Genomic DNA, 16,459 nt, shown 5'->3' with positions numbered 1-16,459 from the left:
CCTCTCAGCCCATCACGCCTGTGCTAGATCTGCGAATGATCTTTCCACATTCCTCCCTCTTTTCCCCATCTCGCTTTTTTTTCCCCTTTTCAATTATTAATCCACTTCACTTAAGAGGTATGGTGGATTCTATTTCCATCCCCGTTTCTGATAAAGCATTCCAATTCCTCAAGGGCCTTTAAAGAAATCCTCCTAAACTCTCCCCTATTTCTACAATAATGACGTTCTGTGAATATCCTTTGGTTACTGATCCAGTGACCAGTGGAAGTGTATTTTTCCCAATTAACCTTATCATAGGTTTTCATAAAATATCAACCAAAGCATTAATTTTGCAACATCTATGAACAAAGGCCTATCAATATTATTTTTCTAGTTTGCAACAGTACTCATGACAGCAATTCTAATAACATTACAGTGCTACTATAATGATCCAGAATAAAGGTAGCATAAAATTTGCAGAGTATTCCAAACGCGCGAACCTTCATAAACAGCATTTTACATTAAGCCTGGATCCAGCAGAATATCATGTTGCAACAACCATTCTATTTGTAAAATCGGTTTTGTAAAGGAAAAATGAAAACAACTTGTGCAACAGGAGGACTAATCGTCCCTTGCTGTTAAAATTAAAAATAAACATTGGCTTGAGAATGGTCAAAAAGTCACAAATAACTCATAGTGGAATGTTGTTCTGACAGCTTCGAGAGGAAATGCCAGTAGCGTGTGGAAAAACATTCCCATAAACTCATCACTTTCTGGAACTGGTCAAATCCAAATCTTCCGGGTCTGTGGTGAAACACTTCACTGACTACACCCAGGACAACAGATATACTGGAGAGAGACCAATTGCATAGGAAGATCACAGAGCAGCTAAATTCAAAGACTCAATGGGGAATCTTTCCCCAGGTGCTGCCATTTCTGTTTGTTTTACTCTAAGCTAAAATTGTTTTCAAATTTCTTATAGATCATGGGATTTTCTGGTTCCGGCCGTCGCGGGCGGGAGGAAAAAATTGACGGACTTTTATCATCTCTGGTATCATCATGATGAGTCTCTTTGCACCCTATCCATGGTCAGGCACCCAGAACTAGACACAAGTGCAGCCTAACTAGAGATTTGTAATGTGTTAATGATAAGGCCTTTCAAACTGTTGACCCATCTGAAGCATGCAGCTAGGTGGAATGGGCAGGAAGGTGCATGTTTAACCACAGTCAGCTTTAGAGTTTGCCAGCTTATAAATTACAATGGTAGCTGTCTCAACGGATGTGCGGACGGTTAAGAATAAAACAGGCGGCATTACCAAAAGGGAATAATCACCTGCTGTAGCAGCACAATTGCAGACTAATAGTGATTTACAAAAGAGCGTAACCACATTTTAATTTGCAGTAGATTGCATGCAAATTTGCATTCGTAGCTTTCCCATGCATGTAACATAGACACAAAAAATGTCTGAGTGCTTTACAAGGCTGGATTGGACTTGAGCCATTTAGATGACATCATAAATCACATGCTTAACGGTGCACTGCACAATGAAATCGTAAATGCGTTTATAAATGTGTTTGTGATTTCACTACACATGGTGGATAGAAGAATTACATTTTTAAAAAGTGCAAAGAAGGGTTTATGAATATCACCGTCACTTGAATGTGTGTTACACACCCCCTCGCCCCCAGATAATTTCCTTACAAATCGATAAATATAGTATTTTCAGCTTGTCAGCAAAGTTATTCCTTTTGAGTTTTCACTCAAGTTCTTATTTCCAGTTACTGAGTGTTCTTCTACTCTTCCCAGTATTCATCATGACTGCAGTCATTGACTCTCATTGAGAAAATGGTGCTCATTAGGACAGAATATCATTTGATCCTCTTCTGTATGATTGTGAATTTAGATTTAAGTTGCTGCTTACAGCAAGACAGTGCTTCACCAATTAAAAAAGAAACATTATATGTGTCCTCCTGCACCAAGTACATAGAGGACAGAACTTGGCCAGCCATATAATACGATAAATAAAGCTTCCTTTGGGGTAGGAGTTTGGGATTTTATAATTGCCAGGCATTTAAACCATTAATGGACATACGTTTTTTAGACATTTGGCGAGCTTTCAAATAGGAAATTTGATTTCAAGGTAATATGTCCCAAATCTCCCATATGCTGGAAACAATCCTGGATAAATACCTCCATTCATGAGGCAACTATAACTCATTTCTACCTTTGTCACTCATGAATTATTTGTGGAGATATTTATCGTATTACCATAACATATTCTACTTAGAACACTAGGGTAGATTTACAACTTTGAGTGTTGCAGCCCAGGAATATCAGCTGAAGTTGTTTTTGATGTCACCTTGTCCTTGAGATGCCGTATTTATGGAAATATGATTTTTATTTTTATTGGTGATCCCCCAAACAAGTGTTATAAATTACATCAAATGTTTTTGTGAGGGATTGTGGGGGGTTGGGGGGGGAGGGTTGGATGCTGAGTGGAGTGCCAGGAATTGTTTTTTTTTGTTATTCCTACTGTTCCCAATTTCTAATTGGAAATAAACTGGTAAAATTCAAGGATGATACTAGATTAGGAAGCAGCCTGGAAACTTCTAAATTGGCCACACAATATATGTAAATGACAGATAAATTTAATATGTACTAGTGCTTGTAGGAAAAATGAATGAGCAGTACAAGCACTCCATAAATTAAGTTGAAATAGTCAAGGGAAAAGCCGAAAGAGATACTGGAATTTTTGAAGGCCTGATGTTCAACATCTCCAATCAATGTAGAAGAGCAATCGAGTCATGTCCAAACTGTAATAAAAACAGAAAATTCTGGAAAAATCTCAGCAGGTCTGGCAACATTGTGGAGAGAGAAACAGAGTTAATGTTTGAACAGAGTTAACATCTGAAGAAGAGTCATGTGGACTCGAAACATTAACTGTTTCTCTCTCCACAGATGCTGCCAGACCTGCTGAGCTTTTCCAGCATGTCCTTTCTTTATTTCAGGTTTCTAGCATCTGCAGTATTTTGCTTTTAGTTTGATGTTCAAACTGTGCGTGTGTCGGTCAGAACACATCTTGAGTACTGAAAATAAAGGACTTGCATTTATATAGTGCTTTACACAAGAATGTCCCAAAGCACTTTACAGCCATGAAGTACTTTTGAAGTTGTAATGTTGTAATGTAGGCAAATTGCAGCAGTCAGTTTGCAAGCTCTCACAAAGAGCAACGGCTAAAATAATCTGTTTTTAGTGATGTCATTGAAGGATAAATACTGGCCAGGACCCTGGGGAAAGCTCCCTTAACCTTCTTTAAAATAATGCCTTGGGATCTTTCACATCTACTCAAGAGAGCAGATGGGATTTTGGTTTAACTTCTTATTCAACAGTGCAGGATTCCCTTAGTACTGCCTGAAGTGTCAACCTAGATTTCCTAGTTGCATTCAAATCACTGGAGTTGGACTTGAAACCACAGCATTCTGACTCAGAAGTGAAGGTGCTACCACTTAAGCCACAGTTAATACTATGTCCACTTCTAGCTACTGAGAGGCTGGGGAGTTATCAAATTCATGCAGCGATGAGTCACCAGATGGATCACTAGCACTGGATCACTAGGACTGGATCACAAGGAGAGGTTGAAGAAACCTAGGCTTGAGCCTATAAAGGAGGCAGAGAGTTTAAATGACATTAACAGATAGATGCAGAACACTAGTGACAGGAAACAAAGGGTAATGGTCAATGGATGTTTTTGCCAGTAGAAAGCAGTTTCCAGTGGCATTCCACAGGGCTCAGTGTTGGGTCCCTTGCTGTTTGTTGTATATATTAATGATTTGGACTTAAATGTGGGAGTTATGACTGGGAAATTTGCAGATGACACAAAAATTGGCCGTGTAGTTGATAGTGAAGAGATAGCTGTTGTCTCCAGAATTATATCAATGGTTCGGTTGAGTGGGAGGAAAAGTGGCAAATGGAATTCAATCGAGAGAAGCGTAAGGGAATTCATTTTGGGAGGGCAAACAAAGCAAGGGAATACTCAATAAATGGGAGGATATTGAGAGGGGTTGAGGAAGTGAGAGACCTTGGTGTGCATGTCCACAAGTCCCTGAAGGTGGCAGGACAGGTGGATAAAGTGGTAAAGAAAGTATATGGAATGCTTTCCTTTTTTGAATGAGGGATTGAATACAAAAGCAAGGATGTAATGCTGGAACTGTATAAAATGCTGGTTAGGCCACAGCTGGAATTTTGTGGTTCTGGTCACCACATTACTGGAAGGACATAATTGCTCTGAAGAGAGTACAGAGAAGATTTACAAGAATATAGCCAGGACTTGAAAATTGCAGCTATGAAGAAAGATTGAATAGGCTAGAGTTGTTTTCCCTAGAACAGAGGAGGCTGAGGGGTCAGCTAATTGATGCATACAAAATTATGAGGGGCCTAGATAGGGAAAACAGGAAAGATCTGTTTCCTCTAGCTGAGAGGTCAATTACCTGGGGGCATAGATTTAAGGTGATTGGTAAAAGGATTAGAGGGGACACAAGGAAAATCTTTTTCACTCAAAGGGTGGTGGGCATCTGCCTAAATTGGTGGTTAAAACTGATGGGCTGAATAGCCACTTTCTGCCCCATAACTTTTCTATGGTTCCTTTAAACAGTACTGTGGCTGCAGGGACGCAGCTTCCAATCAGGCAAATATAGAATTGATGTTCAGAAATTCTTCTGCCCCCCCCAAAGTGAATCAGTGTTGAGCTTTGGGTTTCCAACCAAAGGAACGTGCAGCCAATTGCACTTACATTTCAGTGAAGAGGCTACCAGGATTGTATGGTGCTGGCCTGCTTCACATTAGGCCAGCAGGCATCCACTAAAGCCTTTCAAATATGGGAGTGATAGGCAGCACATCCACCTACATGGTCCCCGATCATAGCTTAAAGAGCCAGTCCCACTGTCCAAATGGAATGTAACTAAACTCCTTCTCAAATTACCAGCTCCATCTTCTCTTGCTCCAGATTTTGTGTCCTCTCCAGGACTCTATCCCCCAATTTTCTTGGGGACGGTGATGATGGGGCAGGAGGGAAAGTCCAATCACTTTTTGGTGCATTTGCCACAAATGATCTCCACAACTTATTAATTCAGTGTGTTTTAGTGCCGGGTAAATTATAGAAATCGGCTCAATATGCTAACGCCACGCTGCCAATACCTGTATGTTTTCTGCTATGCATCTGAAGGTGAGAGAGCTTGAAGTAGCGTTTGTTACACCCAGGGTAGGGACACATGAATGGACGCTTTTCGTTGGCTTCTGTATTTGCTCTGACAATAGTGGGTGCCACTCCCGGGACCCTCCGAACATCCTGAAACAATAAACATATACCAAGGTTAGACCAGCATTGGTGAAGCTAACAATTTTTCACCTCATCTTTACATTCAAACTAAAATCAATTATGGTATAATTTTGCATCATAATCTACATATCACAGAATTCCAAACCACTAATCTAACTTCTATTTCTATTATGGTTGAAGCAAAGATTCACTTGGGGCATGACCAACCCTTTCTCATAGATTCGGAGAATCTTACAGTGCACAGGGAGGCCATTTGGCCCATTGTGCCTGTGCCACCTTTTTGAAAGAGGTATCCGATCTATCCCACTCCCCCTGCTTTTTCTCCATAATCCCGCGTATTTTTCCTTCAAGTATTTGTCCAGTTCCCATGGGGATTCTATTGAATCTGCTTCCAATGTCACTTCAGGCAATATGCTCCAGACACAACAAGTTGCTGTGTAAAGGTTTTTCTCCTCATTTCCCATCTGGTTATGGACCCCCCTGTAAGTGGAAATAGTTTCTCTTAACACCTCTATCAAATCTCTCCTTAATCTACTCTGCTCTAAGGAGAATTAACTCAACTTCTCCGGTCTCACACATAACTGAAATCTACTTCTGCAGATTTATATATAGCTACATATACTAGAGTTATTGAGACATCTGTTTTTGGTACTTGGTAAAATTTCCCTCCATAGTCTTCCACTAGGGAATTTTCACAGGAGGTGCACAATGAGTGCAGTCAATAATCATTTTTTCACTTGTTCATTCGTTCATGAGATGTGGACATCACTGACTTGGACAGCATTTATTGCCCATCCCTGATTGCCCTTGAGAAGGCAGTGGTGAGCTGTCTTCTTGAAGTTCTGCAGCCCATGTGATGCAGATACACCCACAGTGCTGTTAAGCAGGGAATTCCAGGATTTTGACCCAGTGACAGTGAAGGAACATCAATATAGTTCCAAGCCAGGATGGCGCGTGGTTTGGAGGGGAACGTGCAGGTGGTGGTGTTCCCATGCATCTGCTGCCCTTGTCCTTCTAGGTGGTAGAGGTCACAGGTTTGGAGGTGCTGTCAAAGGAGCCTTGGTGACTTGCTGCAGTGCATCTTGTAGACGGTACACTGCTGTCACTGTGCGTGGTGATGGGGGGAATAAATGTTGAAGGTGGTGGATGGAATACCAATCAAGCTGGCTGCTTTGACCTGGATGGCGTCAAGCTTCTTGACTATTTTTGGAGCTGCACTCATTCAGGCAAGTGGAGAGTGTTCCATCACACTCCTGACTTGTGCCTTGTAGATGGTGGACAGGCTTTGGGAGTCAGGAGGTGAGTTATGCAGCACAGAATTCCCAGCCTCTGACCTGCTCTTTTAGCCATAGTATCTTATTGGCTGGTCCAGTTCAGTTTCTGGTCAATGGTAACCCCCAACATGTTGATAATGGGGGGATTCAGCAATGGTAATGCTATTGAATGTCAAGGGGAGATGGTTAGGTTCTCGCTTGTTGGACATGGTCATTGCCTGGCACTTGTGTGGCACAAATGTTACTTGCCACCTATTAGCCCAAGCCTGAATATTGTCCAAGTTTTGTTGCATAAGGGCACAGGCTGCTTTGGTATCTAAGGAGTCGCAAATGGTGCTGAATATTGTGCAAACATCTGCAAACATCTCCACTTTTGATCTTATGATGGAGGGAAGGTCATTGATGAAACAGCTGAGGTAGTTGGCCCTAGGACTCCTAGAGCGATGTCCTGTCTCTGAGATGACTGACCTCCAACAGCCACAACCATCTTCCTTTGTGCTAGGTATGACTCCAACCAGTAGAGAGTTTTCACCAATTCTCATTGACTTCAGTATTGCTAAGATTCCTTGATGCAACACTTGGTTACATGCTAGATTGATGTCAAGGGCAGTCACTCTCACCTCACCTCTTGAGTTCAGCTCTTTTGTCCATGTTGGGACTAAGTCTGTAATGAGTTCAAAAGTTGAGAGGCTGTGGTGGAACCCAAACTGAGCATCAGTGAGCAGGTTATTACTCTCAGTTACTTAACAGCTCTGTCACTTAACAGCACTGTCAACAACACTCCATCACTTTGCTGGTGATTGAGAGTAGACTGAAGGGGAGGTAATTGGCCCATGTGGATTTTTCCTGCTTTTTGTGTACAGGACATACTTGGGCATTACCGGGTAGATGTCTGTGTTGTAGCTGTACTGGAACAGCTTGGCTAGGAGCGCGGCAAGTTTTGGAGTTTCGTTGCATTAACATTCACGTTAATTTAAAAAATTCAACAGATTTTCTGTAAATGAATCCTTCAGGAGGTTGGGGATTAAACTTTGTGGAAGATTGTTCCAGTCCTTAATTGGCTCACTCCTTTTCTTATGTTACGTTCCAGGGAAAAAGGAGTTAGCAAAAGCAGCAAGCTGGGGTGTACACAGTTGACGTTGTTGTTTATAAAACCTTTGAGCTCAGTCACTTTTGGGCTTAATGTACTGCTCAGGAAAATGTAATTATTCATTCAAAATTTATTGAGGCAGATCAACCTTTTCTTCAATATGATGGCTTTTCTTCAATTCTGGAGGGTGTGGCAGTCTAGTAACATGACCAACTGGAAGACATTAGAATCTTGTGTGTAATTGCTTGTAACAAAACAAGCTGCTTGGCTTTGAACTTTCTCAAGAAGGGTAATGTATAAGCAATATACGGGTCCCAAGCAGCTACACCATAATCCAAGTATGGTTCAATCAATGTATGCTACAGCAATTTTTTTACTATAGTTGAAGAGAGATGGAAGTTCCATTTCATGAACACAAGCTTTTTGGATGGCTGCGTGTTGAATTTGTACATTCCACTGTAAGTTATTTTGGATGTGGATTCCTCGGTAATGGCATTCTTTAGTAATTTTAAGGGAGGAATCGTGCATTGTGTAGTTGGATGCTGATGGACTCCAAGTATTGTTGATTCGCATGATGTTACATTTTTCCACATTGAATTTAATTCCCCATATTTTATACTTCTTTTGTGTTGTCATAATGTAGTAATACACTTGTGACATTTGTAATGACTAGAAGTAAAACCTAAAGTGCATCAGTGCTTCTATTCATGTGGATAGGTAACACCTGCCATTCAGTACCTATGCCTCCTACCACTGGTAATTCTGTAACATAACATGTCCAGGTTTATCTACTGTTTGGGTTTGTTATTACAAACAAAAGCCACAGTAGTTCTTCTAGCTGAGCAAGGCCCTGAGACATTCACTGGTTTACTGGTCAGTTGAGAGTGACAATATGATGGCTTCACCGCATGCAGAACTTGCAATAGAAACTCAAACACAGTGTGTTGGATAACCTGAGGAGTGTGGGATAAAGCAGAAGGTTCAAGCCCACAGCTCTCCACACACTGAGGTGCTAACCTTAGGCAAGAGGAGGAAAATCTGGAGGACCTGTCAACTTTCTGAGACCAAAACATCTGGCTTCATCTTTGGTTGGAACGTAGCACATTCAATGGGAGGGTATAAAGAGGGGGTGAGAAATAACTAAAAGGAATGATGGATGAGAACTGAAGGAGAGGTGTTTTGCTTTTTGTTTGCAACACTATTTAAAAGCAGGAGGGGGCCATTTGGCCCAGCGTGTCCATGGCTGCCAAGAAAGAGTTATCAAACCTAATCTCACCTTGCAGCTTTTGGTCTGTAACCCTGTAAGTTACTGCACCTCAAGTGCATATCCAAGTATTTTTAAACGTGATCTTTCAGACAGTGACTTCTCTGGGTGACAAAATTACTCCTCAGCTCGCCCCCTCTAATCCTTTTACCAATTACTTTAAATCTATGCCGTCCTGGTTATTGACCTCACTGCTAATGCAAATAGGTCCTTCCTATCCACTGTCCTATCCATACCTAGCACAAAGGAAGATGGTTGTCATTGTTGGAGGTCAATCATCTCAGTTCCAGGACAACATTGCAGGAGTTCCTCAGGGTAGTGTCCTAGGCCCAACCACCTTCAGCTGCTTCATCAATGACCTTCCTTCCATCATAAGGTCAGAAGTGGGGATGTTTACTGATGATTGCACAATGTTCAGAGCCATTTGCAACCCCTCAGATACTGAAGCAGTCCATGTCCAAATGCAGCGAGACCTGGACAATATCCAGGTCTGGGCTGACAAGTGGCAAGTAACATTCATGCCACACAAGTGCCAGGCAATGATCATTTCCAACAAGAGGGAATCTAATTATCGCCTCTTGACATTCAATGGCATTACCATCCCTGAGTCCCCCACTATCAACATCCTGGGGGTTACCATTGACCAGAAACTAAACTGGACTAGCCAAAGAAATACTGTGGCTACAAGAGCGGGTCAGGGGCTAGGAATCCTGCGACAAGTAACTCACTTGATTCCCCAAAGCCTGTCCATCATCTACAAGGCACATGTCAGGAGTGGGATGGAATACTTCCCACTTGCCTGGATGAGGGCAGCTCCCACAACACTCAAAAAGCTTGACACCATCCCAGGACAAAGCAGCCTGCTTGATTGGCTCCCTATTCACAAACATTAACTGCTTCCACCACCGACGCACAGTGGCAGCAGTGTGTACCATCCATGCGGCACTGCAGGAACTCACCTAGACAGCACCTTCCAAACCCATGACCGCTGCTATCTAGAAGAATAAGGGCAGCAGGCACATGGGAACACCACCATCTGGAAGTTCCCCTCCAAGCCATTCATCATCCTGACTTGGAAATATATGCCGATCCTTCACCGTCGCTGGATCAAAATCCTGGAACTCCCTCCCTAACAGCAATGTGAGTATACCTACTGCAGCAGTTCAAGAAAGCAATTCACCACTACCTTCTCAAGGGCAGTTAGGGATAGTATATATATGCTGGTCTAGCCAGCGATGCCCACATCCCATGAACAAGTAAAAAGAACTAACTAGTTCCCGTTAATTTTATGCACTTCAATTAAATCTCCCCTCAGTGTCCTTTGTTCCAAAGAATAAAGCGTCTGTTTTAAAGAAGAACACAACTTTACAACAAATTATTACCTTGCCGTACATAACCTGAATGATTCTAATTTATTAAGTGCTGCTAAAATTTTCATATTCATAGAAATCATTGTGAGACCTGATACACTAACTGTTTGGGAAAGTGTAGAAGGAAATTCTATAGCGTCAGTAGGGTCAAACTGTTTGTGTTTTCAGTTTCCATTGAAAGAAAGAGTACACAGATAGCAGCATGTTATAGAATGAAGGCATTAATCATGATGCCCCTGTGAGAGAGGAAACCATAAATAACACATTTTATCAGTGGGTCTGATATATCAGAGAGCAAGGTTTCACTGATAAGATATTATAATGATTAATATCAGGTCCTACAAATGCAGATAAAATCAGTACTGATTGAAACTATTCTGCCAATTCCTCAAAAATATGCAGCAGGCAGGGCTGAAGGCAAATCTTTAAATTGCTGCCACCTTGATTGGTGTCCAGGCTGTCTTAAGCAAATGATAGAATGAGTGTCGAATCCACATTTTTAAAAATCTGTTGATACAAAACAGAACCTCCTTTCCCCTGCTCCTGTAGTGTTGAGAAAGTCCCAAATTAGAACCATCTGTATACACAAGTGGTCCTTGTAGTCCAGTCTTCTTTCAGACCGCCCACAATCAGCTTTTCCAGGGTCAGGTGCAAAGGTTTTACTTTCTGGAAAGACCGTAACAGACACACATGCAGAAAAAAGGAACATTGGCATTTCTCACCTGAAGCCCTCTGAACACCCCGTGCGTATGTATTCTGTACTGCGTGCTGCAGCTGTACAACATTGGAGCATTGTGATTGTCAGTCTCGTAACCTGTTGTGTGGCTGTAAGGGCAATAAGAACAGAACAGTTGTCAATAGACATGTTTTCCATTTACTGGATTTTGTGTTTAAAAGCTCACAGGCATTTATTACCTTAACAACTGAACATGCAACACTAAAAGAAAAAAAAATTCTATTTTTACCTCAGGGCATCCCAAAGTATTTTTTGGCCAATGATACATTTTTTTTTTTAGGTGTAGTCACTGTTGTTCTGTAGGGAAATGTGACAGCCAACTGGCACACAGCAAGCTTCCACAAACAGTAATGTGATAATTGACCAGATAATCTGTTTCAGGGATATTGGTTGCAGGATAAATATTGGCCAGGGCACCAGGGAGAACTCCCTAACTCTTTTTCTAATAGTGCCATGGGATCTTTTACGTCAATGCAGCACACAAGATTTTACAAAAATTCCAGGTGCCAGTGCGTAAACTATTAGATTTATTGGATTTGATTTCATCACTTGCTTACCATGAGATTTGAACTCCCAGTACTTTGGGATACTATTCCAGTACTTTAGCCACTATTCTACCATACCCAAGTAGACGCTATTTGTTTTTAATTCTAGGAATATGATGGATTACTTGTGATACACACAACTTTATTAAAAAACCTTTGATAGGTTTCAATTGCCTTAGTTGTCACCTATGCGTCAGTGGATAGCATGAGAGGGTTGTGGGTTCAAACCTTCATCAACAACTTAAGCACAAAATCTGTTTTGGCATTCCAGTGCTGTCTTTTGGATGAGATGTTAAACCAAGGCCCCTTCCACCTTCTCAGGTGGACGTAAAAGATCCCATAACACTGTTTCAAAGAAAATCGGCGAATTCTCCCTGGTGTCCTGACTAATATTTATCACTCAGCCAACATAAATAAACAGATTACCTGGTCAATATTGTAATGCCCTTTTGTGGGGTCTTGCTGTGTGCAAATTGGCTGCTGCGTTTCCTACAACAGAGACTAAACATCAAATATGTGCACAGTGGCTGTATAGTGCATTGGGATGCCCTGAACTCATAAAAGGAGCCATATAAATGCAAGTCTTTCTGTTATCCTTCAATTTTTTGAGAACATGTTTTTCATTACCATTTCCTTGTGCACCTATCCCATTTGTGGTGGCTACATTTGCACCATTTTTTAGCAGAATGAATGGGTGAACAAGAAGAGAGGGGCTGCTTTAATACTACAGCTCCTTAATCAAGTGTTCTTCAATATCTCTTCCTTGTTTGATGTGTTCTCCAAGTTGGGGGAGTTGGGAGGAGAGATGGGGGGATGGGGAGTGGGTAGAGGGAGGTATGCAGTGGAAGACCAGGTCTGGCATAGCATGACTACATGCAGCATTAAGTTCTGCCTCCACAATGGGATAGATTTCCTCTGGGTGCTGTGTAAAGAACAGGCTAAGGGTGTTGTACAAAACACACAGAGGAAACTCTTAGGACCACTGATGTTCTAAAAACGGGAAGCTCAGTACTTATTCAGTCCTCCTTCAACATTGCAGGCCTGACAATCTTTTCTATTAGTGAAGATACATAATTCACATCGGATTAACCCATCACACCTAACAAATCACAGCAGTGATCAAAACTGCTGAAAACAACCATTTCACATTGCATAAAAAATTGACAGCAAACAGTTTGAAAAGCCGTAGGAACTGAAAACGTTAACAATAAGTAGCATTTTTATTTTAGAGAGGGAAAATCTGACTTATGAAAACAGCTGTTCTCTAGCCAGAAGTTTGCAATCACTGTATAGGTTCAGGCACTTCTCATTTAAGCAGTAACATTCACAGACATGCAGCTTGCATCACCCTCTAAATCTACTGCTGTCAGAATCATTCCAGGCTCTGCATCATGCATTAAAAGTGAACGTGAGTTATAATCAGCTATTGATTCTAATCCCCAAGGATTTTTAAATATGAATTAAATGATGGGCTGTCACAGAGCTTCATCCATCTATTTATGCATGTAATATAATCTGTCTGGACTAATTTTCTTTCTTTGAAAGCAGTAACCTTACCATGACATAAGTATATTACTCACTCCTTTGACCAGTTACATGTGTACAATCAAAGTAAGGTTTACTGGCCTTGGTAGATTCACAAGCTAGATCATAGAGCCATACAGCACCAGGAGGAGGCCATTTAGCCCACTGGGCCTATGCTGACTCTTTGAAAGAGCTCTTCAATTAGTCTCACTGCCCCACTCTTTCCTTGTAGTCTTGCAAATTTAATGCTTCAAGTACCGTATGAGATGACCTGGTGTATAAGATAACTCCATTTTTCTGGCCCCAAAAATCATGTTTTTGAATATACTTGGCATATAAGTTGACCCCCTTTTCAGCCATGACATGTTACATTCACATTAGTATTCAGCCTCAATTTTTCACCCCACAAATGAACGTTTTGCTTACCAGTACCTTATAATTGGGTGCAAGGGATCAAGCAGGTGATATCGGCTATGTTGTGAAGATGCAAAGATGTGCAGAAGTTAAGACATGCCCGCACAGGACAAACCCCGCGTAGTGAACAACAAAATGGCGACCATCCACACCCATGCTGACAGTTCACTTTTATGCTCGGCGTATGAGTCGCTCCCCCACTTTTGGAGGAATTTTTCAAGGGTCTAAGGTTGACTTATACACTGACATCTACGGTATATCTCCAATTCCAGATCATATAGCTTGCTGCATAAAATAAATTCTCCTCATCCACTCCAGCTTCCTTTGTCTATTACCTGAGGTCTGTGCCCTCTGGTTACTGAATCTCCTAGCATTAGAAACTATTTCCCCTGACCTAAACTATTGAACCTCCTCATAATTTTGACTCCTGGAATAAGCTCAGACTTTAATTTGGGACAAGCAAGGAGCAGGCAGAGAGGGAGTCAGATTGTCGAATGTGTTTGGCCCAAGGAGAATTGTGCATAGACCAACTGGTTCATACCAGGCTAAACAAAATTTACAGCACAGAAAGAGGCCAGTCAGCCTATTTGGTCTATGTTGCTATTTATGTTCCACACAAGCCTCATCCTGCCCTACTTCATCTAACCTTATCACTTTAACCCTCTATTCCTTTCTCCCTCATGTGTTTATCTAGCTTCGTCTAAAATATTATTTACCTTAACTACCTTAATTATTCCATGTGGTAGCAATCTCTACTTTCTAACCATTCTCTGGGTGAAAAGGTTTCTGCTGAATTCCTTATTAGAGTTTTTTAGATACTTTATTAAAAATCTTGCTTAATGCATGTAATTCTTCTTCAGAAACCTTACTTCCTACTTTCACAATTTCTGGTTACTCTTTTGCGTCAACATTCATCATTGTAAATTACAATGTCAACATTCCCCAGCCAATTTAGCCATGTCAATGGTGATGATGTAGGCTTTGGCACAAGTTATGGAATTCCCTCTTGGTACTTTGTTGCTGCCTAGCATGCAATAAAAAAAAACTTGAGGCCGACTCATCTTAGTGGAAGGAATTGTTATAGATCGAGTAACTGGTGGGCATGTGTTAATCATGTGACAAGGGAATTAATTAAATTGAAGAGTGGACTTAATAAGATGAAGTTCTTGTTGTAGATTGTCAGGAAGATATAATGTTATTGGAACTTATTGTAAAATAGTGGTACCTGTGTCTATATGTGTCTTTCTAATTCCTAAATGCCCCTTATTGGAATTTCATAAGCTATCTTCGGAATCTCATTTCTATATCCAAATGATACTACAATCTGATGCACCTCCTTCCAGCTTTCAATTGCTGAAGCATAAGGCCTTCATTTTCTCATTAAAACATTACCTTTAAGGTAATAACATTCTGGAATACATTTTGCCTCTGTTTCCGAGTAAGCTCTCTGACATAAATACTTTATCTGCAAATCTTTTTTCTGTAATTCCACTAACCTCAAGTTAAACGCTTCAGCTGAATTGTCCTCCAGTCTTTCTTCCTGAATTCAACAACTTTAGGTCTTGACCTCCCTCCTCCATCCCCACCCCCCTTCTGTTTCTTCCCCCTTCCTTTTGTTTTTTTTCCAATAAATTATATAGATTTTTCTTTTTCCCTCCTATTTCCATTATTTTTAAATATTTTTAAATCTTTTATGCTCCCCCCACACCCACTAGAGCTATACCTTGAGTGCCCTACCATCCATTCTTAATTAGCACATTCGTTTAGGTAATGTCACCAACTTTGACACCTATGTGTTCTTTTGTTCTGCCGTCTGTGACATCTTTTGATGATCTTCTATTACTGCTTTTGCCTACAACCACACCACCCCCCTCCACTTCTCTCTCCCCCAACCCAACCGCATTCCCCCACCCCCCCACCATCCACACCCCCCCCCCCCACCAACACCCCCCTCCCCCCCCACCCCCCCCCCCCCCCCCCCCACCCGCCACCCGCCACCACCACCACCACCTTAAACCAGCTTATATTTCAACCCTCCCTGGGATTCACCCAGTTCTGTCGAAGGGTCATGAGGACTCAAAACGTCAACTCTTTTCTTCTCCACCGATGCTGCCAGACCTGCTGAGTTTTTCCAGGTAATTCTGTTTTTGTTTTGGATTTCCAGCATCCGCAGTTTTTTGTTTTTATCAAACACGGTGTTAGCTAATTGGATTTCCATACCTTCTCCCTGCCTTTGAACTTCCTGTTCTTCTTGTTTCAACCTATGAGCCTGTGATCTCGTTATCACACAATCTGGAAACAATCCAGGATGCTCTGTCTGCAATGCTTCTGTTGAAAACACTTCTACAGGCTGCTCAGCTACCATAGTTATCACCCACATCTGTGATCCAGCTATATCATTACCGAAAATAAATTGAACCTCTGCAATGGGCAATTTTCCCACTACTCCAACAATTACCTCACCTGTGTTCCACTTACTCTTTAAATTTACATTCCACAATGAAATAGGCTTAGCATCTCCTGTTCCTGCAATACCCCCTCTTAACAAGAAATGTCACTATCCCACAACATTAAGGATTGACTAACGCCTTTTAAAGATTTTAAGATCTTTACCTACTCTGCTCTGTACACATGGAAAGACTTTCCCTTCAAACACAAAATCTTTAAACATTTCAGCAACCTACTCCTCAGGTTTCTCTTAGGTAAATTGTGAACATACTCCCACTTCTTTACCTATCACTGTCACTTCTACCCTCAGCACCTTCCTTTTTATTCTAAGAAAAAACTTCCTGGGAATTTCCACCTATTCCTTCTCTTCCCTGACTATCCACCTTCCTTTCACCTTCCTACTTTCTATCCTTTTCTGATTTAGAAGGGTGACAATAAAAAGGTTTAGCTCTATGAACTAACCCACAATGATCAGCTAT

At 41.4% G+C, this 16,459-nt stretch overlaps 1 protein-coding gene across 3 annotated transcripts in view; it reads right to left on the bottom strand.

Annotated features, from left to right (window-relative positions):
* LOC121283243 (Wilms tumor protein homolog) overlaps positions 1–16,459 on the bottom strand; it is a 73,641-nt gene that overhangs the window by 18,683 nt on the left and 38,499 nt on the right. For all 3 annotated transcript variants that reach the window (XM_041197592.1, XM_041197593.1, XM_041197594.1), the window contains exons 4-5: positions 11,036–11,138; positions 5,174–5,324 (exon numbers count right to left, since the gene is read on the bottom strand). In XM_041197592.1, the coding sequence (XP_041053526.1) occupies positions 5,174–5,324; positions 11,036–11,138 (254 nt within the window). The remainder of the gene's footprint in view (positions 1–5,173; positions 5,325–11,035; positions 11,139–16,459) is intronic.

The sequence above is a fragment of the Carcharodon carcharias genome, chromosome 10 (assembly GCF_017639515.1).
Source record: "Carcharodon carcharias isolate sCarCar2 chromosome 10, sCarCar2.pri, whole genome shotgun sequence".
NCBI lineage: Eukaryota > Metazoa > Chordata > Chondrichthyes > Lamniformes > Lamnidae > Carcharodon > Carcharodon carcharias.
This window is presented reverse-complemented; position numbering and strand designations above follow the sequence as displayed.